This window comes from Ranitomeya imitator, chromosome 7 (genome assembly GCF_032444005.1).
Source record: "Ranitomeya imitator isolate aRanImi1 chromosome 7, aRanImi1.pri, whole genome shotgun sequence".
NCBI lineage: Eukaryota > Metazoa > Chordata > Amphibia > Anura > Dendrobatidae > Ranitomeya > Ranitomeya imitator.
Window position 1 is genome coordinate 114,275,643 of NC_091288.1, and position 22,408 is coordinate 114,298,050.

Below are 22,408 nucleotides of genomic sequence, written 5' to 3' on the forward strand. Positions count from 1 at the left end.
CTCGTCAAACGCAATGGTTTCAGAAGACATTTGGGCATAGGTGTAGACGCCAAACCAATATGTTTAATATAGACAAATGGCGTGCACTCTGTTAGCTGTTAGGCAGGTGCTGGCTGAACTCGGAAGTGATCCCATCAAAGTCAATTGAAGAAACAGCCACACTCAGAATGTAAATTTTTAAATGCATAACATGAACAAAGTTTTATTCGAGTCACCACAGTGTAAAGGTTGGTAACATTTCAACCCCGTAATGGGTCTTCACCAAACCTCACTGAAAAAAATAAGTATACATACAATTAGAAACACAGCAAAAAGGAGTAGTATACACAAAAATAGAGTAATTACTTTACAAATCTCAAAGTTGAGAGCAGCGAAATATGTACAAATATGTGACATATATATAAAAATGTGACATATATACAAAATATATGCAAGTAATATACAACGAACATATACATAAAGAGGTATATAGATCAGGCACAAGGGATTATTTTGGCAGCGTTACTGAGTGCAGGGTAGAGTTTGCACTATGGGAGAACGAAAAGGAAGGATGGCAGAGAACATCAGCTAAAACCTAGAATGATACAAATTTAATAAACGAATACTGGGGAAGTGTAAATAAAAGTACTGACCTTTAGAAGAGATAAGAGTAGATAAACAAAGCCGCAATGGTGAAAATGTGAGAGTTCCCAGTACGGGCTGTAGAGGAAGGGAGTGATATCAATTAAGAGAACAAATACAAGCCACATAAGTATGGGGGAGAAAGAGGAACATACCTATAGGTAATACATGTAGGGGTCTGTTATGGCATGGAGGGGGACAAAGGTCCCAGAAGGAGCTGTAAAAAGCAAGGATGGGGGAAGAAGGGGGGTGAAGAAGGTGTACAGTCACGGTGTGTATCTAGAAACACTGGTGCCAAAAAAAAGGGAGCATACCTGCGGAGACAAGAGCGATGCCTGTGGTGATGTGCACAGTCATTGGTAGTCAGTGGGTTAATATAGCAGAGAAACGGAAGTAGGAGGCGGCGTGCGCGCGCAGTATAGATCAACAAGAAGGCTAGGGGAACAGGCGCCTGCGCAGTGTGGAGATGGAGAGGCTGTGAGCGCAAGCGCTGTATAATGACGGCCTGCGCAGTATGAGGATGTATGGGCGCATGCGCCATACATTGGTGGGATGCGCCGCTGACACAAAGAACCGATAGTGTCAGCGTAATAGCGCAATGATGTGGGCATGCAGTGGATGTAGCCGGGCTGAGGGAGAGAAAGAGAGAGAAAAGGAATAATAATGGCTGGATAGAAAAGAATAGGGGTAAAGGAACACGAGATGAGATGGGCATAGTGGCTTGAGTTGATGTGAGAGAAAATGAAAGTAAAAATGAGTTTGATAATGAAAAAAAATAAAAAATAAAATTGGAACTGAGTGTATATAACAAAGGAAAACACCAGCGCTACCAATAGAAAGATACCCTTTGCTGCTGGTATCAAAACAGCCAGAAGCCAGGGCTGTCAATGTAAGTGAACAATATTAGTAAAACAGGATGATACCGCGCTAAAGGGAATTATCTGTGTTGAGGAATCAATATACCAACAGGTGGAGTATATTAAAGTTACCCCTATTAATGAACTCCCCGCTGAGTCCCTGCTACATATAATGGAAAAAAAAAATGGAAGGATAAGTGCACTTTGATAAATACTATGCTGAGCACAACGTGGTACCAGAGGTGTTGGCATTAACCAATACGAGTCTGACTCACCGAAGTCTGATGTTAGACGTAGTGCCAGAGGTACCAAGGATCCGAGCGCCCAGAAAAAGAGTCCGGCACATGAGACGCTGATCCTGAGGAACAAGTACGGGGCGAGGAGGACAGTGCCAGGTGGCAGCAGCCAAACAGGAAGGTGGTGAGTCGGCGTGGAAACCAGGAACGCCTCAGCCGGTGGCATTCCTGGAGACAGTGAAGGAAAAAAAAAAATGGGCGACGGGAGCACTCTCTGTGTGACGTCACAAAAAGCGTGGAGCAACACTGGGACCAAGCAAACAACTGACGCATTTCAAAGTAACGCAGTCCTTCTTCATCAGGGTCTGCGTTCCTTCGAAACGCGTCGGTTGTTTGCTTGATCCCAGTGTTGCTCCACGCTTTTTGTGATGTCACACAGTGAGCGCTCCCGTCGGCCATTTTTTTTTCTTTTCCTTCACTGTCTCCAGGGACGCCACTGGCCGGGGCGTTCCTGGTTTCCACGCCGACTCACCACTTTCCTGTTTGGCTGCTGCCACCTGGCGCTGGCCTCCTCGCCTAGTACTTGTTCCTCAGGATCAGCGTCTCATGTGCTGGACTCTTCTTCTGGGCGCTCGGATCCTTGGTACCTCTGGCACTACGTCTAACATCAGACTTCGGTGAGTCAGACTCATATTGGTTAATGCCAATACCTCTGGCACCACGTTGTGCTCAGCATAGTATTTATCACAGTGCAGTTGGAGCGCCCCCAGACACAGGGCCACGAGTTCTCGGTAGCGGGCCTCTCTGGTTCGGTTCTGAGGCTGTCACGGTGGCTAGACCCGGTCCGCGACCCTGCTAAGAGGCGTCCAATAAAGGTGGTACAGTCTGTCAGGGATTCGTGACGCCACCTGTGGTGTTCGGTCAGGGTGACCGACGCTGCTATGGGGTCCGCTGGGGTGATGGAATGGCAGCTGGATGGTATACCTTCCCACAGGTGAAGTATGTCCTCAGGGCTTCTGTTGTGAATTCCGCTCTTGGGCTCCCTCTGGTGGTGGTAAGTGGCACTTTTGTGAGTTCTGCTCTTGGGCTCCCTCTTGTGGTTTCTAGTGGTATGGCTGCTCCTTGGAGTTAGCTGTCATCAGCTGCCTCCACTTATCGTCTCTTCTGCTCGGCTATTTAAGTCTGGCTCTATCTTCAGCCAGTGCCACTTGTAAATGGTTCCTGGTTGGATTCACATCTCTTTGGAGTTCCCTGTTATCCTGACCAGTTCAGCTAAGCTAAGTTGTTGCTTGCCCTTTTCTGTTCACAGATTGTGGACCTTTCCATTCTGTGCTTTCTATGTTTGTCCAGCTTATCAGTGTGAATTAAATCTATCTTGCTTGAAGCTCTGGGAGGCAGATTTGCCCTCTACACCTTTAGTCAGGTGTGGAGATTTTTTGTAAACTCTGCGTGGATCTTTGTAGTGTTTTATACTGACCGCACAGTATTCCATCCTGTCCTATCTATTTAGTTAGACTGGCCTCCTGTGCTCATCCTGGTTTCATTCTGTGTATGTCTTTTCCCTCTCCACTCACAGTCATTATTTGTGGGGGGCTAATCTATCCTTTGGGGATTTTCTCTGAGGCAAGATAGCTTTCCTGCTTCTATCTTTAGGGGTAGTTAGCGCTTAGGCTGTGACGAGATGCCTAGGGAGAGTTAGGAGCATTCCACGGCTACTTCTAGTGTTGTGTTTAGCTTAGGGACTGCGGTCAGTACAGTTACCACTTCCTTCAGAGCTCGTTCCATGTTGCTCCTAGACCACCGTATCATAACAGTACAAGTGGCCAAAAATGAATTAAATGCATCTCAAAAGAAGGAAAAGAAAGTTCTGAACCATTTTTTTTCTGTGCTCTAGTTTGTCTTTTTTTTTTCTTTTCCTCTTGATATCTGGATTGTTCAGGATATATGCTTTGGCATGGATGTTCAGGGTTTGCTTTCTCGTGTGGATCAACTTGCTGCAAGAGTACAGAGTATCCAGGACTATGTTGTCCAGACTCCGGCTTTAGAGCCCAGAATTCCTACTCCTGATTTGTTTTTTGGGGACAGATCCAAGTTTTTGAACTTTAAAAATAACTGCAAATTGTTTTTTGCTTTGAAACCCCGTTCTTCTGGTGATCCCATTCAGCAAGTAAAAATCATCATATCCTTGCTGCGTGGTGACCCTCAAGACTGGGCTTTTTCTCTTGAAACAGGGGATCTGGCATTATTGAATGTAGATGCATTTTTTCAAGCGCTCGGATTATTGTATGATGAACCTAATTCTGTGGATCATGCAGAAAAAACCCTGTTGGCCTTGTGTCAAGGTCAGGAAGCGGCAGAGTTATACTGCCAGAAATTTAGAAAATGGTCTGTGCTCACTAAATGGAATGAAGAGGCTCTGGCTGCTATTTTCAGAAAAGGTCTTTCTGAAACCCTTAAAGATGTTATGGTGGGCTTTCCTACGCCTGCCGGTTTGAGCAAATCTATGTCTCTAGCCATTCAGATTGATCGGCGTCTGCGCGAGCGCAAAGCTGTGCACCATATGGCAGTATCCTCTGAGCAAAGTCCTGAACCTATGCAATGTGATAGGATTTTGATTAGAATAGAATGGCAGGAATTCAGACGTCAGAATAGGCTGTGTTTTTACTGTGGTGATTCGGCTCATGTTATCTCTGATTGCCCTAAGCGTACTAAGAGAGTCGCTAGGTCTGTTACCATTAGTACTATACAGCCTAAATTTCTCTTATCTGTGACCCTGATTTGCTCATTGTCGTCCTTTTCTGTCATGGCATTTGTGGATTCAGGTGCTGCCCTGAACTTAATGGACTTAGAATTCGCCAGGCGCTGTGGTTTTTCCTTGCAGCCTTTGCAGAGCCCTATTCCTTTGAGGGGCATTGATGCCACACCCTTGGCCAAGGATAAACCTCAGTACTGGACACAGATGACTATGTACATGGCTCCTGCACATCAGGAAGATTGCCGTTTTCTGGTGTTGCATAACCTGCATGATGTTGTTGTACTGGGATTTCCATGGTTACAGGAACATAATCCGGTGCTGGATTGGAAAACTATGTCCGTGACTAGTTGGGGTTGTTGACGAGTACATAGTGACGTTACTTTGATGTCAATTTCCTCTTCCCCCTCTTCTGAGGTCCCTGAGTTTTTGTCGGATTTCCAGGATGTATTTGATGAGCCCAAGTCCAGTTCCCTTCCGCAGCATAGAGACTGTGATTGTGCTATTAACTTGATTCCTGGTTGTAAGTTCCCTAAGGGCCGACTTTTCAATCTGTCTGTGCCAGAGCATGCCGCCATGCAGAGCTATGTTAAGGAATCTTTGGAGAAAGGGCATATTCGGCCCTCTTCGTCACCATTGGGAGCGCGTTTCTTTTTTGTTGCTAAGAAGGATGGCTCCTTGAGACCCTGTATTGATTATCGTCTTCTTAATAAGATCACGGTCAAATTCCAATACCCCTTGCCTTTGCTTACTGATTTGTTTGCTCAGATTAAGGGGGCTAGTTGGTTTACTAAGATTGACATCCGAGGGGCATATAATCTTGTTCATATTAAACAAGGTGACGAATGGAAAACTGCATTTAATATGCCCGAAGGCCATTTTGAATACCTTGTGATGCCATTTGGGCTCTCTAATGCTCCATCTGTGTTCCAGTCTTTCATGCATGATATTTTCCGCAATTATCTTGATAAATTCATGGTCGTATATTTGGATGATATTTTGATTTTTTCCAATGATTGGGAGTCTCATGTGAAGCAGGTCAGGATCGTGTTCCAGATCCTTCGTGATAATGCTTTATTTGTGAAGGGGTCTAAGTGCCTATTCGGAGTTCAGAAGGTCTCCTTTTTGGGTTTTATTTTTTCTCCCTCGTCTATAGAAATGGATCCTGTTAAGGTCCAAGCTATTCATGACTGGATCCAACCCACATCTGTGAAGGGTCTTCAAAAATGTTGGGGTTTTGCTAATTTCTATCGCCGTTTCATTGCCAACTTTTCCAGTGTGGTTAAGCCCCTTACTGATTTGACGAAGAAAGGTGCTGATGTGACGAATTGGTCCTCTGAGGCTGTTGAGGCCTTTCAGGAGCTTAAACGCCGATTTACTTCTGCCCCTGTGTTGCGTCAACCGGATGTTTCTCTTCCTTTTCAGGTTGAGGTCGACGCTTCTGAGATCGGGGCAGGGGCCGTTTTGTCTCAGAGGGAGTCTGATGGGTCTTTGATGAAACCGTGTGCTTTTTTTTCCAGAAAGTTTTCGCCTGCGGATCGCAATTATGATGTCGGCAATCGGGAGTTGTTGGCTATGAAGTGGGCATTTGAGGAGTGGTGACATTGGCTTGAGGGAGCTAAACACTGTGTTGTGGTCCTGACCAATCATAAGAATCTGATTTACCTCGAGTCGGCCAAGCGGCTGAATCCTAGACAGGCTCGATGGTAACAGTTTTTCTCCCATTTTGATTTTGTGGTCTCGTATCTTCCGGGATCTAAGAATGCTAAGGCTGATGCCCTCTCTAGGAGTTTTTCGCCTGATTCTCCTGGAGTCCTTGAGCCGGTTGGCATTCTTAAGGAGGGGGTGATTCTTTCTGCTATCGCCCCTGATTTGCGGCGGGTGCTTCAGGAATTTCAGGCTGATAGGCCTGACCGCTGTCCAGTGAGGAAGCTGTTTGTTCCTGATAGATGGACAAGTAAGGTAATTTCTGAGGTTCATTGTTCAGTGTTGGCTGGGCATCCTGGGATTTTTGGTACCAGAGATTTGGTTGCTAGGTCCTTTTGGTGGCCTTCTTTGTCGCGCGATGTGCGTGCTTTTGTGCAGTCCTGTGGGACTTGCACCCGGGCCAAGCCTTGCTGTTCCCGCGCCAGTGGGTTGCTTTTGCCTTTGCCGGTCCCTGAGAGGCCCTGGACGCATATTTCCATGGATTTTATTTTGGATCTTCCTGTTTCCCAGAAGATGTCTGTTATCTGGGTTGTTTGTGACCGGTTCTCTAATATGGTCCATCTGGTACCTTTGCCTAAGTTGCCTTCCTCCTCAGATCTGGTTCCATTATTTTTTCAGCATGTGGTTCGTTTGCATGGCATTCCGGAGAATATTGTGTCTGACAGAGGTTCTCAGTTTGTCTCTAGATTTTGGCGGGCCTTTTGTGCTAGGATGGGCATTGATTTGTCTTTTTCTTCGGCGTTTCCTCAGACTAATGGCCAAACTGAGTGAACTAATCAGACCTTGGAGACCTATTTGAGATGCTTTGTGTCTGCTGATCAGGATGATTAGGTGTCTTTCTTGCCGTTGGCCGAGTTTGCCCTTAATAATCGGGCTAGTTCGGCTACTTTGGTTTCACCTTTCTTTTGTAATTTTGGTTTTCATCCTCGTTTTTCTTCTGGGCAGGTTGAGCCTTCTGATTGTCCTGGTGTTGATTCTGTGGTGGACAGGCTGCAGCAGATTTGGACTCATGTGGTGGACAATTTGACGTTGTCTCAGGAAAGGGCTCAACGTTTTGCCAACCGTCGTCGGTGTCTTGGTCCCCGGCTTCGTGTGGGGGATTTGGTTTGGTTGTCTTCTCGTCATGTTCCTATGAAGGTTTCTTCTCCTAAGTTTAAGCCTCGGTTTATTGGTCCTTATAAAATTTCTGAAATTATTAATCCGGTGTCTTTTCGTTTGGCTCTTCCTGCCTCTTTTGCCATTCATAATGTTTTCCATAGATCTTTGTTGCGGAGATATGTGGTGCCCGTTGTTCCCTCGGTTGACCCTCCTGCTCCGGTGTTGGTTGAGGAAGAGTTGGAATATGAGGTTGAGAAGATTTTGGATTCTCGTTTTTCGAGGCGGAGGCTTCAGTATCTTGTCAAGTGGAAGGGTTATGGCCAGGAGGATAATTCTTGGGTTGTTGCCTCAGATGTCCATGCCACCGATTTGGTTCGTGCTTTTCACTTGGCTCGTCCTGATCGGCCTGGGGGCTCTGGTGAGGGTTCGGTGACCCCTCCTCAAGGGGGGGGTACTGTTGTGAATTCCGTTCTTGGGCTCCCTCCGGTGGTTGTAAGTGGCACTTTTGTGAGTTCTGCTCTTGGGCTCCCTCTTGTGGTTTCTAGTGGTATGGCTGCTCCTTGGAGTTATCTGTCATCAGCTGCCTCCACTTATCGTCTCTTCTGCTCGGCTATTTAAGTCTGGCTCTATCTTCAGCCAGTGCCACTTGTAAATGGTTCCTGGTTGGATTCACATCTCTTTGGAGTTCCCTGTTATCCTGACCAGTTCAGCTAAGCTAAGTTTTTGCTTGCCCTTTTCTGTTCACAGATTGTGGACTTTTCCATTCTGTGCTTTCTATGTTTGTCCAGCTTATCAGTGTGAATTAATTCTGTCTTGCTGGAAGCTCTGGGAGGCAGATTTGCCCTCCATACCTTTAGTCAGGTGTGGAGATTTTTTGTAAACTCTGCGTGGATTTTTGTAGTGTTTTATACTGACCACACAGTATTCCATCCTGTCTTATCTATTTAGTTAGACTGGCCTCCTGTGCTCATCCTGGTTTCATTCTGTGTATGTCTTTTCCCTCTCCACTCACAGTCATTATTTGTGGGGGGCTAATCTATCCTTTGGGGATTTTCTCTGAGGCAAGATAGCTTTCCTGCTTCTATCTTTAGGGGTAGTTAGCTCTTAGGCTGTGACGAGATGCCTAGGGAGAGTTAGGAGTATTCCACGGCTACTTCTAGTGTTGTGTTTAGCTTAGGGACTGCGGTCAGTACAGTTACCACTTCCTTCAGGGCTCGTTCCATGTTGCTCCTAGACCACCGTATCATAACAGGCTTCCCAGTAAGGTGGATGGTGATGGTGTGAGGTGCAGTCAATAACGAGGACACAAGGTTGCAGTCTCTTTACCTCTTTACTGAAGACTTCAGGATCCTCAATCCAGAGCACGCTTAACAGGGCTATCTGAGACCGGCCGGTCCGATGGGCACATCCAGAGTTCCCTTTGCAGGTGGAAATCAGTGCCTACCACCAGCGCCTGTGTGTTGTATTGCTACCCTGCTGAGCATTCGGAATAGTCCTCACAACTTCTGTTCTCGTTCGTTCTTTCTAATTCTCTCTCGCTTGTTCCAGATGTTACTAGTTTCTCGTCCCCCAGGTATGTTATTGCTAGGATGCACCTGTATGACGGGAAGGCTCGGAGCTCTTCCAGGACCCTAGAGACGCCCCTCTCCACGCGTTGCCCCCTATGTCTTCGTAGGAAATTTAAGGTAGACAGCCAACCTATAATTAACTGTCCTGCAGAGTTCGAAGTAAGGCCTAGAGTCAGTTACTTCCGCGGTGTTTCGGCCACCGGCTACGCGCCTCAGTAGGATGTTGCCTCGGTCTCACGGCACGACTCCTACTGGTTCTCCTTTGTGCTTGATCTCGTTTCTCACTGTTCCACAATATCCTTCCCTTCGTGTCTCTTTCTTAGGATACTGCCGCGGGGTGTGCAGGCGCGGTTCCGTAATGTTCTGCTCTGTTCGTTAGGAACCTGCCAGGTTCCCACGTCTGACAGGGACCCTGTTATGATCTGGTGGCCTAGGAGCAGCATGAGACGAACTCTGGAGAAGGTGGTACCTGTACTGACCGCAAACCCTGAACTTAACAGCGCAACTAGAAGTAGCCGTGTGGGGTACCTAACACTCCCTAGACCCCTCGACACAGCCTAAGAACTAACTTCCCCTAAAGACAGAAACAGGAAATCTATCTTGCCTCAGAGAAAATCCCCAAAGGAAAGACAGGCCCCCACAAATATTGACTGTGAGAGGAGAGGGAAATAACATACGCAGACATGAAATCAGGATTTAGCATAGGAGGCCATACTAGCTAAAAAGAAAGAATAGAACTGGGTACTATGCAGTCAGTATTAAAACACTAGAAAATATCCACCACAGAAAATACAAATCACCATATCTGACTAAAGACATGGAGGGTATATCTGCATCTCCAGAGACACAGCTTGGCTGCAAAAAATCCTTCACAGACAAAGCTGGACAAGATACAACATGAAAATGCACAGAACTATAAGGTCCACAGCAGGTGGACAGCAAAAACAAAGCCAGAACTTATCTTTGTTGAAATGAACAGCAGAACAGAAGAGACCACGTATGGATGTGAATCCTCCAAAAACAATGGACAACTGGCATTGACTAAAGGATTAAGCAAGGCTATATAGCCCAGCCCAAATTGCAAAAAATAGATACACCTGATAAATGCTGCGATCCAACTACCGCAGCACTACCACTCATAACCACCGGAGGGAGCCCAAGAGCAGAATTCACAACAGGACCCCCCTGTGTCTTCTCCCTGCAACACCCCCTGCCACGGGATGTTGCCTGAATACAACCCAGTCAGCTTCTGACTAACTTCATATTCAACCCCTAGTTTTACCAGTGTGAGGAGTGGCCCAATAAATAAAGCCTTTTGCTCCCCCTAGTGGCCGGAGTGTGAAGTGTAATGTGTGCTGGTGATACCTGGTCAGTAGAATTCCTTCAGTGCCATCAGACGTACCATCACTCCCCTTTGTGGCAGAGTGTCATACTGCAATGACCAGAACTCTGGGGCGCTGCACACTTATCCTGCCATTTTTTTTTCCATTATATGTAGCAGGGACTCAGCGGGAAGTGCATTAATAGGGGTAACTTTGGTATACTCCACCTGTTGGTATATTGATTCCTCAACACAGATAATTCCCTTTAGCGCGGTATTATCCTGTTTTACTAAAAATGGAACTGAACCTGGAAAAAATAAGAATAAAATGAGAATATATAAATTAGAAAATAAGTAATAAAAAATGAAATACATAGATAATGGTAAAAATAAAAATAATGAAAAAAAAATGAAAAACTGAAAAAAATTGAGTAATTAATGTAATAAATAGTAAAATAAAAATAGAAACATTTACATTTGACGTACAAAGCCTTTACATGTCTGTCAAACACGACTTAGGCATTAGAGCAGTTGGGGATCTCCTTGAGCAGTCGGCCTTTTACAGTAATTCGCGCCACCTGTGCCTTGACCTACTATCCTTGGTTTTACATGAAAACTACTTTCTATTTGGTGACCAATTTTACTTACCGACACAGGGCACCGCCATGGGTGCCAATGTAACGCCGGCATATGCTAACATATACATGGATGCTCTTGAACATTCCCATGTTTACAAGAACAATCTCTTTGTAAGATATAATTCCTGTTGGCTTCGCTACATTGATGATATCTTTTGTCTATGGATGGGCTCCCACACACTTTCATCTGCACCTTCCTCTTTGTCCCCATGTAAGGTGGTATAGTATGCGGGAAGGGGAACCTGACTTTCAGCAGGGTCAGATTCTGGCTGTGTAGAGTGCAAGGGGAATGTAGTGGTCTGGTTCAATGTACCAGCAGACTCATCTACCAGTGGCTGGGCAATGGGCAGGATGAGGAGGAAACACAGATATAGGCCCAAATAATAAAGTAGGCTAAATGCAGTTCAAAATTGGTAACAGGACTAAACAGGCGGCATTGCTTTGTTCAGTGGAGGAAAACTGTAATGAGTGGCAGACACAGTTAGTAGGCCCAAATAATAAAGTGGGCTAAATGTCTGCCAAAAAATTGTTCATAAATAAACAGGCGACGCTGCTTTGCTCAGAGTCGGAACACTGTAATGAGAAGCAGACTAAGTTAGTAAGCCCAAATAATAAAGTGGGGTAAATGTCTGCCAAAAAATTGTTCATAAATAAACAGGTGGCATAGCTAGGTACAGGGGTGGGCTCCTCTGCTGAGTAGCAGACAGTGGTAGTAGGCGCAAAGTATTAACTGGTCTAAATGGAGGCCAGGGCCCCTGTATATTTTAACTATCATCTATCATTTCAACAAATTTGTATTGGCAGTGCCATTGAAGGATTTAACAACACAGACTACACAGTGGTGGAGCAGGGAGAGGTAAGTATTGCAAGTGGTAGAGCACTGTTCGAGCTGGGGGGGGAACACTCTCTCGTGGGCGGCGGTACTGGCACAGGGCCCCTCATATTACAACAGTGTGTCTGACGTTGGTTGTGCACCACCACCGTCAGAGACACTTCACTGTACTATGAGGGACCCTGTGCCAGTGCCGTCGCCCAGGAGTGGGCCCACCCACCTGTCCAGGCAAACGACACTCGCAAGGGTGCTTGCGCCAGGTGGTGACCACAGCCCTGTGGGGGGAGTCAGCCCATTTAGGGAGGTATAAAAATGGCCTATGGTGGACATTCAGCAGCTGCAAATGGAGGAATTGTAGAAGTCAGTAAGAGGAGGCCAAAAGCAATACATTTTTCAGGCAAGCTACGTGTCAGCAGGGGAAGGTGGGGCAAAATAATTTGAAATCCATGATTGGTTAATTTTAATGAAGGTTAGATCATCAACATTCTGGGTAGCCAGACGTGTCCTTTTTTCGGTCAGTATTGAACCAGCAGCACTGAAGACTCTTTCTGATAGCACACTAGTAGCAGGGCAAGCGAGCTCCTGTAATGCATATTCTGCCAATACAGGCCATTGTGGTGAATTCACACACACTGATTAAGTTCTGGACGTTCTTGCAATTGAAAATCAGTTCCAGGCATCTGAATAGGCTGTTTTAGATTAATGAGACTAAACATCCGCAACCTGTGAATTCAACCTTAACATGAAGTGAAACTTTCTCAATCTGCAGCATTGGAATTTAACTCTTTAGTTTGGAGCATTTTTTAATATTGTGTAGGTCCTTTAATTTCTTGCAGATTTGTGGAACTCCAAGTCTTGAAACCCCCAACAATCACTATGACTACTCAAAAGTTCCCAGCTAATGAGGCAGACGCTCTCAGCTCTCACCCCCTGCATGAGTGGAGGTCTTTTGGTCCATATGGTGCTCTATGTGTGCACAGAATTAAGTACCTTTGCCTCATGAGAATTGAACTTTAGGCCATTTTCACACGTCAGTGGCTCCGGTACGTGTGGTGACAGTTTCTTCACGTACCGGAGATACTGACTCACGTAGACACATTAAAGTAAATTTGTCTCTGCACATGTCAGCATGTTTTTACGGACCGTGTGTCCGTTTGCAAAACTCGGAGACATGTCAGTGTTCGTGGGAGCGCACGGATCACACGGACCCATTAAAGTCAATGGGTCCATGTAAACACGTAGCGCACACTGATGCTGTCCATGTGCCATCCGTGTGCCGCCTGAGGAACACATGGAACAGCGCTACAGTAAGTGCTGTCCCTTGTGTGTGGTGCTGAAGTCGGCATTCATCCCTTCTGTCCTGCTCGGCTGAAAGCAACGCTTGCAGGAGAGAAGGGATAAAAAATCAAGTTTTTTTTGTTAAAAATAAAGTTTGGGGTCACCTCCCGCCTCTCACCCCCCGTGCGCCCGCCCGCTTGCAGAGAAATACTCACCCAGCTCCCGCGATGCCTTCTCTCAGCGCCGGCAGCTTGTCCTGTGTGAGCGGTCACGTGGTACCGCTCATTACAGTGATGAATATACGGCTCCGCCCCTAGGACTGAAGGGGTGAATGCCGACTTCAGCACCACACGCAAGGGACAGCGCAGTCTCTCCTGCACGGTCCGTGTGGTCCTCAGGCGGCACACGGACGGCACAAGGCTGCCGCACGTGTGCCACACTGATGTGCCATGTGAGCACACGGACACAGATAACTCCGGTACCAATTTCTCCGTTAGGCCGGGATCACACATGCGAGAAACACGTCCGGGTCTCGCATGTGAAATCCAAGCTCTGGCACCAGCACTCCAGAGCGGAGCGTGCGGCTCCATGTGTTGCTATGCGGCCGCACACTCCGCTCTGGAGTGCCGGCGCCAGAGCTTGGATTTCACATGCGAGACACGGACGTGTTTCTCGCATGTGTGATCCCGGCCTTAGCAGAATTATCTGGACGTGCTAGACTGGCCTTAAGCAGTCTTTTGTGTGATTTTAGGTGTATCAGGACCCAGACATGCACAGACCAACAGGGAATTCAATTCCTACAAATTATATGGTAAATTAGATGGTTCAAAGTTTAGTTACACTTTAAAGGCATGTTCACATGTAAACAGAATTTATGTAGATTATTCTTAAGGTTAACAGTAGCAGCAGGTGCAGCAAACACAGCAAGTTTCTTAAAGAGAAGCAGGTTTTTGCTATGTAATATGAGGGCATCATGATGTAGCAGCAGAATCATTGAATTCTGTCATTTAGTACTTATTAGGCCTTTTGCTATTGGTTACATAAATAAAGGTTTTATCATTGCACTGACAATAGTTCAAGCAAGGTCTGGTCTCACTGGCCAATCACAGCGTATGATCACCGGAAATGCTGAAATATCAACACTTCCTTGCATATTCGCCACCAGGAGCTCGGCACAGCTGACAGCCGAACTCTTGCAGTGACAGCCGGGGCCAATATGATGAAAAATTGGATAAATGATTTTTACCCAATGCGAGCGACTGAGATAAATTTGGTGTGGTTTTACACTGTTTTGTATAAGGTTATTTATACTGTCTAAAAAAAGGCATGAAATGAAACCTGCCTGAGTTTCCAGTAAGTCTGAATTTTAACCTCTTTCTGACATCAGATGTACTATCCCGTCGAGGTGGGGTGGGCCCCTATGACCACGGATGGGATAGTACGTCCAGCGCGATCGGCGGCGCTCACGGGGGGGAGCGCGGCCGATCGCGGCCGGGTGTCAGCTGCCTATCGCAGCTGACATCCGGCACTATGTGCCAGGAGCGGTCACGGACCGCCCCCGGCACATTAACCCCTGGCACACCGCGATCAAAGATGATCGCGATGTGCCAGCGGTGCAGGGAAGCATCGCACAGGGAGGGGGCTCCCTGCAGGCTTCCCTGAGCCCCCCGAAGCAACGCGATGTGATCGCGTTGCTGCGAGGGTCTTACCTCCCTCCCTGCCTGCTCCAGACTCGGATCCAAGATGGCCGCGGATCCGGGTCCTGCAGGGAGGGAGGTGGCTTCACAGCGCCTGCTCAGAGCAGGCACTGTGAAGCCTGCACTGCTCTAAGTGAGATCAGTGATCTGACAGAGTGCTGTGCACACTGTCAGATCACCGATCTGTGATGTCCCCCCCTGGGACAAAGTAAAAAAGTAAAAAAAAATTTTTCCAAATGTGTAAAAAAAATATATATATATATATATATTCCTAAATAATGAAAAAAAAAAAATATTATTCCCATAAATACATTTCTTTATCTAAATAAATAAAAAAAAACAATAAAAGTACATATATTTAGTATCGCCGCATCCGTAACGGCCCGACCTATAAAACTGGCCCACTAGTTAACCCCTTCAGTAAACACCGTAAGAAAAAAAAAAAACGAGGCAAAAAACAACGCTTTATTATCATACCGCCGAACAAAAAGTGGAATAACACGCGATCAAAAAGACAGATATAAATAACCATGGCTGAAAGCGTTATCGTTATCTTGTCCCGCAAAAAATGAGCCGCCATACAACATCATCAGCAAAAAAATAAAAAGTTATAGTCCTGAGAATAAAGCGATGCAAAAATAATTATTTTTTTCTATAAAATAGTTTTTATCGTATAAAAGCGCCAAAACATAAAAAAATGATATAAATGAGGTGTCGCTGTAATCGTACTGACCCGAAGAATAAAACTGCTTTATCAATTTTACCAAACGCGGAACGGTATAAACGCCTCCCCCAAAAGAAATTCATGAATAGCTGTTTTTTGGTCATTCTGCCTCACAAAAATCCACTGTATAGGCACATCAGGGGCTCTCCAAACGCGACATGGCGTCCGATCTCAATTCCAGCCAATTCTGCATTGAAAAAGTAAAACAGTGCTTCTTCCCTTCCGAGCTCTCCCGTGTGCCCAAACAGGGGTTTACCCCAACGTATGGGGTATCAGCGTACTCAGGACAAATAGGACAACAACTGTTGGGGTCCAATTTCTCCTGTTACCCTTGGGAAAATATAAAACTGGGGGCTAAAAAATAATTTTTGTGGGAAAAAAAAAGATTTTTTATTTTTACGGCTCTGCGTTATAATCTGTAGTGAAACATTTGGGGGTTCAAAGTTCTCACGACACATCTAGATAAGTTCCCTGGGGGGTCTAGTTTCCAATATGGGGTCACTTGTGAGGGGTTTCTACTGTTTAGGTACATTAGGGGTTCTGCAAACGCAATGTGACGCCTGCAGACCATTCCATCTAAGTCTGCATTCCAAATGGCACTCCTTCCCTTCCGAGCCCTCCCATGCGCCCAAACGGTGGTTCCCCCCAACATATGCGGTATCAGCGTACTCAGGACAAATTGGACAACAACTTTTTGGGTCGAATTTCTCCTCTTACCCTTGTGAAAATACAAAACTGGGGGCTAAAAAATAATTTTGGGGGGAAAGATTTTTTTTTAAATTTTCACAGCTCTGCGTTACAAACTGTAGTGAAACACTTGGGGGTTCAAAGCTCTCACAACACATCTAAATGAGTTACTTAGGGGGTCTAGTTTCCAAAATGGTGTCACTTGTGGGGGGTTTCTACTGTTTAGGTACATTAGGGGCTCTGCAAATGCAATGTGACACCTGCAGACCATTCCATCTAAGTCTGCATTCCAAATGGAGCTCCTTCCCTTCCGAGCCCTCCCATGCACCCAAACGGTGGTTTCCCCCCCACATATGGGGTATCAGCGCACTCAGGACAAATTGGACAACAAATTTTGGGGTCCAATTTCTCCTGTTACCCTCGGGAAAACACAAAACTGGGGGCTAAAAAATAATTTTTGTGGGAAAAAATTTTTGTTTTATTTTTACGGCTCTCCATTATAAACTTCTGTGAAGCATTTGGTGGGTCAAAGTGCTCACCACACCTCTAGATAAGTTCCTTAGGGGGTCTACTTTCCAAAATGGTGTCACTTGTGGGGGGTTTCAATGTTTAGGCACATCAGGGGCTCTCCAAACGAAACATGGCGTCCCATCTCAATTCCAGTCAATTTTGCATTGAAAAGTCAAATGGCGCTCCTTCGCTTCCGAGCTGTGCCATGCGCCCAAACAGTGGTTTACCCCCACATGTGGGGTATTGGCATACTCAGGACAAATTGTACAACAATGTTTGGGGTCCATTTTCTCCTGTTACCCTTGGTAAAATAAAACAAATTGGAGCTGAATTAAATTTTTTGTGAAAAAAAGTTAAATGTTCATTTTTATTTAAACATTCAAAAAATTCCTGTAAAGCACCAGAAGGGTTAATAAACTTCTTAAATGTGTTTTTGAGCACCTTGAGGGGTGTAGTTTTTAGAATGGTGTCACACTTGGGCATTTTCTATCATATAGACCCCTCAAAATGACTTCAAATGAGATGTGGTCCCTAAAAAAAATGGTGTTGTAGAAATGAGAAATTGCTGGTCAATTTTTCACCCTTATAACTCCCTAACAAAAAAAATTTTTGGTTCCAAAATTGTGCTGATGTAAAGTAGACATGTGGGAAATGTTACTTATTAAGTATTTTGTGTGACATATCTCTGTGATTTAATTGCATAAAAATTCAAAGTTGGAAAATTGCGAAATTTTCATAATTTTCGCCAAATTTCCGTTTATTTCACAAATAAACGCAGGTACTATCAAAGAATTTTTACCATTGTCATGAAGTACAATATGTCACGAGAAAACAATGTCAGATTCACTGGGATCCGTTGAAGCGTTTCAGAGTTATAACCTCATAAAGGGACAGTGGTCAGAATTGTAAAAATTGGCCTGGTCATTAACGTGCAAACCACCCTTGGGGGTAAAGGGGTTAAAGACCCGTAATATAGGAATCTGATGTTATTAATACTATTATTGCTTAATTTTTCCACATTTAAAACTTTCAATATTTTGTATTGCATTGTGTGTGGATTGCTTTTGGCTTTCATTCACTCATGAACATTTTTGCAGGGACACTTGACTCAGCCCTTCAACCTTTCACTGCATCCATTTGCCATGCTCACTGCTCCTCAGGCAGCAAAACATGCTTTACAGCGCTGTAAGTACATAAAACTGTGTGACAGACAGTGTGTGCTACAGTATCTTGGCTTAATATGCAGTCAGAAAAAATGTAAAATATGTGAAACAGAAAAGTATTTGCCGCATTTTTTCAGCTGTATATATTTGTGTGCAATAACAACATCATATTACAGTGTCAATAAAGTGTATGAGACTTGTATAAATCTCACGCCGTGTTTTTTTTCAAACTGTGGAAACTGACCTAAGGATTGATTTTGAAATCCACAGCATGCCAATTTCTCTTGCAATAAATAGACATTTTATTTGTGGATTTTGCACATAGACTTGAATGGGATGTAGACAATGTAATGTCCACACGGTGCAAGGAATGTAATAGAGTAAGCTTTAACTGCAGTTTATTCGTCCATTCTTTTCCTGCAGCACACAGCATAACATTTTCTCCTCAGGCTCCAACTGAAACTGAAACTGAAAATAAACTCCCGCCCTCAGTTTTTTAAAGAGACAGATCTAATCATTATACATTACATCATCCCTATATATATATATATATATATATATATATATATATATACATATATATATATATATATATATATATATATATAATATAACGCTGGGTATGAATAGTATGGAGGGCACCATAGAAATATAAAAATATAGACAATGGGATCGATCCCACAGCGTACAAAAACAGTAAACCAATACGCAAAGAGAAAAGAATACGCTGATAGGGAGATCACCAAACAATTACAAAATATGGCTTTTATTAGAAAAGTGCACACAGAAAAACAGTACAATAAAACCACTTAAAAAACACATACAGTACATGAAAACAATGCCCTGTAGATAGTAGGAACTCCCCCTCCTCCCCCCATCCAAACTGAACACTCCCGCTGATCTGGCAAAAGTTACAACCCAGGAAGGTATACATGCAGGTGCTGAGTGCATAAACACTAAACAAAAGCTCCTATCCCCAATATGCAGTAATCTAACATGAAGCGGTCAAACACATACCACCTGAGAGTCCGATGGACTAGTGAAATGTACACCGCGATCTCCAACGGAGAGGCAGGGACCGTGCACGTGCCAGGAGGGTAAGTATTATATTCACCTGTCCCCCGTTCCAGCACTGCGTGCGGCTACGTGTTCCGGGTCCTCTGCCTGTGACGTTCACAGTTCAGAGGGCACGATGACGCGCTTAATGCGCGCCGCCCTCTGAGTAAACAGTCACAGCCAGAGGAGCCGGAACATGGAGCGGCGTGCAGCGCTGGATCACGGCCAGGTGAATATAGCAAGTGCTGGGGGGCCTGAGCTAGCGCCGATACAGGCACCTGACCCCCACAGCGCGCCGGTGTCCCCACCTGCTCAGGCCCCCCAGAACTCGGCGCCCAGCGACGATAGGTGAGTATGGTATATTTTTTTTATATATCGCAGCAGCATACTGGGCATATACTATGGAGCATCTTATGGGGGCCATCAACCATAATGGAGCAGTGTATGGGGGCATATACGATGGAGCATCTTATGGGGGCCATCAACAATAATGGAGCAGTGTACGGGGGCATATACTATGGAGCATCTTATGGGGGCCATCAACCATAATGGAGCAGTGTACGGGGGCATATAATATGGAGCATCTTATGGGGGCCATCAACCATAATGGAGTAGTGTACGGGGGCATATACTATGGAGCATCTTATGGGGGCCATCAACCATAATGGAGCAGTGTACGGGGGCATATAATATGGAGCATCTTATGGGGGCCATAAACTTTTATGGAGCAGTGTACGGGGCATATACTATGGAGCATCTTATGGGGGCCATAAACCTTTATGGAGCAGTGTGCGGGGCATATACTATGGAGCATCTTATGGGGCCATAAACTTTTATGGAGCAGTGTACGGGGCATATACTATGGGGCATCTTATGGGGGCCATAAACCATTATGGAGCAGTGTACGGGGCATATACTATGGAGCATCTTATGGGGGCCATAAACCTTTATGGAGCAGCGTATGGTGCATATGGATGGGACCAGCAAATTACAGAATGGTGGCGCAGGATGGGAGCAGCACATGACAGAACGGGGGTGCAGGATGGGAGCAGCACATGATAGAATAGGGCAGCACATGACAGAACGGGGGTGTAGGATGGCAGCACATGATAGAATATGACAGCACATGACAGAACGGGGCGCAGGATGGCAGCAGCACATGACAGAACGGGGGTGCAGGATGGGAGCAGCACATGACATAACAGGGGTGCAGGATGGAAGCAGCACATGAAAGAACGGGGGCGCAGGATGGGAGCAGCACATGACAGATCGGGGGTGCAGGATGGAAGCAGCACATGACAGAACGGGGGCGCAGGATGGGAGCAGCACATGACAGGATGTGGGCGCAGGATGGGAGCAGCAAATGACAGAATGGAGGCGCAGGATGGGTGCAGCACATGTCAGAATAGAGGCGCAGGTTGGGTGTAGCACATGTCAGAATGGAGGTGCAGGATGGGTGTAGCACATGTCAGAATGGAGGCGCAGGATGGGTGCAGCACATGTCAGAATGGGGGCGCAGGATGGGAGCAGCACATGACAGGATAGGGGCGCAGGATGGGAGCAGCACATGACAGAATTGGGGCGCAGGATGGGTGTAGCACATTACAGGATGGGGACGCAGGATGGAGCAGCACATGACAGGATGGGGACCCAGGATGGAGCAGCACATGACAGGATGAGGACGCAGGATGGAGCAGCACATACCAGGATGGAGACCATATACCAATATAAATGCTCACCACTTGGGTGTAGAACGGGTTCAATAGCTAGTATATATATATATATACAGTTGTGGCCAAAAGTATTGACACCCCTGCAATTCTGTCAGATAATACTCAGTTTCTTCCTGAAAATGATTGCAAACACAAATACTTTGTTAATATTATCTTCATTTAATTTGTCTTAAATGAAAAAAACAAACAAAAAGAATTGTCCTAAAGCCAAATTGGATATAATTCCACACCAAACATAAAATAGGGGGTGGACAAAAGTATTGGCACTGTTCGAAAAATCATGTGATGCTTCTCTAATTTGTGTAATTAACAGCACCTGTAACTTACCTGTGGCACCTAACAGGTGTTGGCAATTACTAAATCACACTTGCAGCCAGTTGACATGGCTTAAAGTTGACTCAACCTCTGTCCTGTGTCCTTGTGTGTACCACATTAAGGATGGAGAAAAGAAAGAAGACCAAAGAACTGTCTGAGGACTTGAGAAACCAAATTGTGAGGAAGCATGAGCAATCTCAAGGCTACAAGTCCATTTCCAAAGACATGAATGTTCCTGTGTCTACCGTGTGTAGTGTCATCAAGAAGTTTAAAGCCCATGGCACTGTGGCTAACCTCCCTAGATGTGGACGGAAAAGAAAAATTAACAAGAGATTTCAACGCAAGATTGTGCGGATGTTGGATAAAGAACCTCGACTAACATCCAAACAAGTTCAAGCTGCCCTGCAGTCCGAGGGTACAACAGTGTCAACCCGTATTATCCGTCGGCGTCTGAATGAAAAGGGACTGTATGGTAGGAGACCCAGGAAGACCCCCCTTCTTACCCCGAGACATAAAAAAGCCAGGCTGGAGCTTGCCAAAACTTACCTGAAAAAACCTAAAACGTTTTGGAAGAATGTTCTCTGGTCAGATGAGACAAAAGTAGAGTTATTTGGGCAAAGGCATCAACATAGAGTTTACAGGAGAAAAAAAGAGGTGGTTTTCCTTTTGGATGCTGCCCTTCCCGTGTTTATTCCTTCCCGGTGAAAGACCTGGCTATTTATTGCTTGCGTTGAGAAACACGTGATTGTGTCTCCGCGGCTTTTCTACATGCATTGCATATTTCCCATAAGGGATGGGGGCAGTGTTCTAGATCACTGCGTTGAGAAACACGTGATGGTGTCTCCGCGGTGTTAGATGTTTTGATCTCCCCGAGGTCATTCATCCTTATGTTTATAGTCCTTCTACCAGGCACTGCTCCTAATAGCCAGTTTCCTACACCATATTGATTAGGGGCAAATACCCCAAAACAGCTGTCTGTGGATGGATACCATGTTTTGGCATAGGTGGTTTTCCTTTTGGATGCTGCCCTTCCCGTGGTTGTTCCTTCCCGGTGAAAGACCTGGCTATTTATTGCTTACGTTGAGAAACACGTGATGGTGTCTCCGCGGCTTTTCTACATGCATTGCATATTTCCCATAAGGGATGGGGGCAGTGTTCTGTATCACTGCGTTGAGAAACACGTGATGGTGTCTCCGCGGTGTTGGATGTTTTGATCTCCCCGAGGTCATTCATCCTTATGTTTATAATCATCATGTCATTGTTATAGTGTCTCAATGTTCATTGCTGAGGCCCAGTCAGCACCCCAATTGCTGGCGAAAACGTTTTGGAAGAGGACATGTACTTCCACATCTGAAGATAAGAACACGTAAAATAGCAGGGAGCGATCGTATGAATGGAACAGGTCAATATAAGGCTTTTTTTAACCCCTTCCCGACCTGTGACACAGCGTATGCGTCATGAAAGTCGGTGCCAATCCGACCTGTGACGCATATGCTGTGTCACAGAAAGATCGCGTCCCTGCAGATCGGGTGAAAGGGTTAACTCCCATTTCACCCGATCTGCAGGGACAGGGGGAGTGGTAGTTTAGCCCAGGGGGGGGTGGCTTCACCCCCTC

The 22,408-nt window shown here is 45.5% G+C and overlaps 1 protein-coding gene across 1 annotated transcript in view; it reads left to right on the forward strand.

The window, feature by feature from the left end:
* C7H2orf80 (chromosome 7 C2orf80 homolog) overlaps positions 1–22,408 on the forward strand; it is a 212,470-nt gene that overhangs the window by 79,244 nt on the left and 110,818 nt on the right. The window contains exon 4 of the mRNA XM_069735385.1: positions 17,624–17,711. Within this exon, the coding sequence (XP_069591486.1) occupies positions 17,624–17,711 (88 nt within the window). The remainder of the gene's footprint in view (positions 1–17,623; positions 17,712–22,408) is intronic.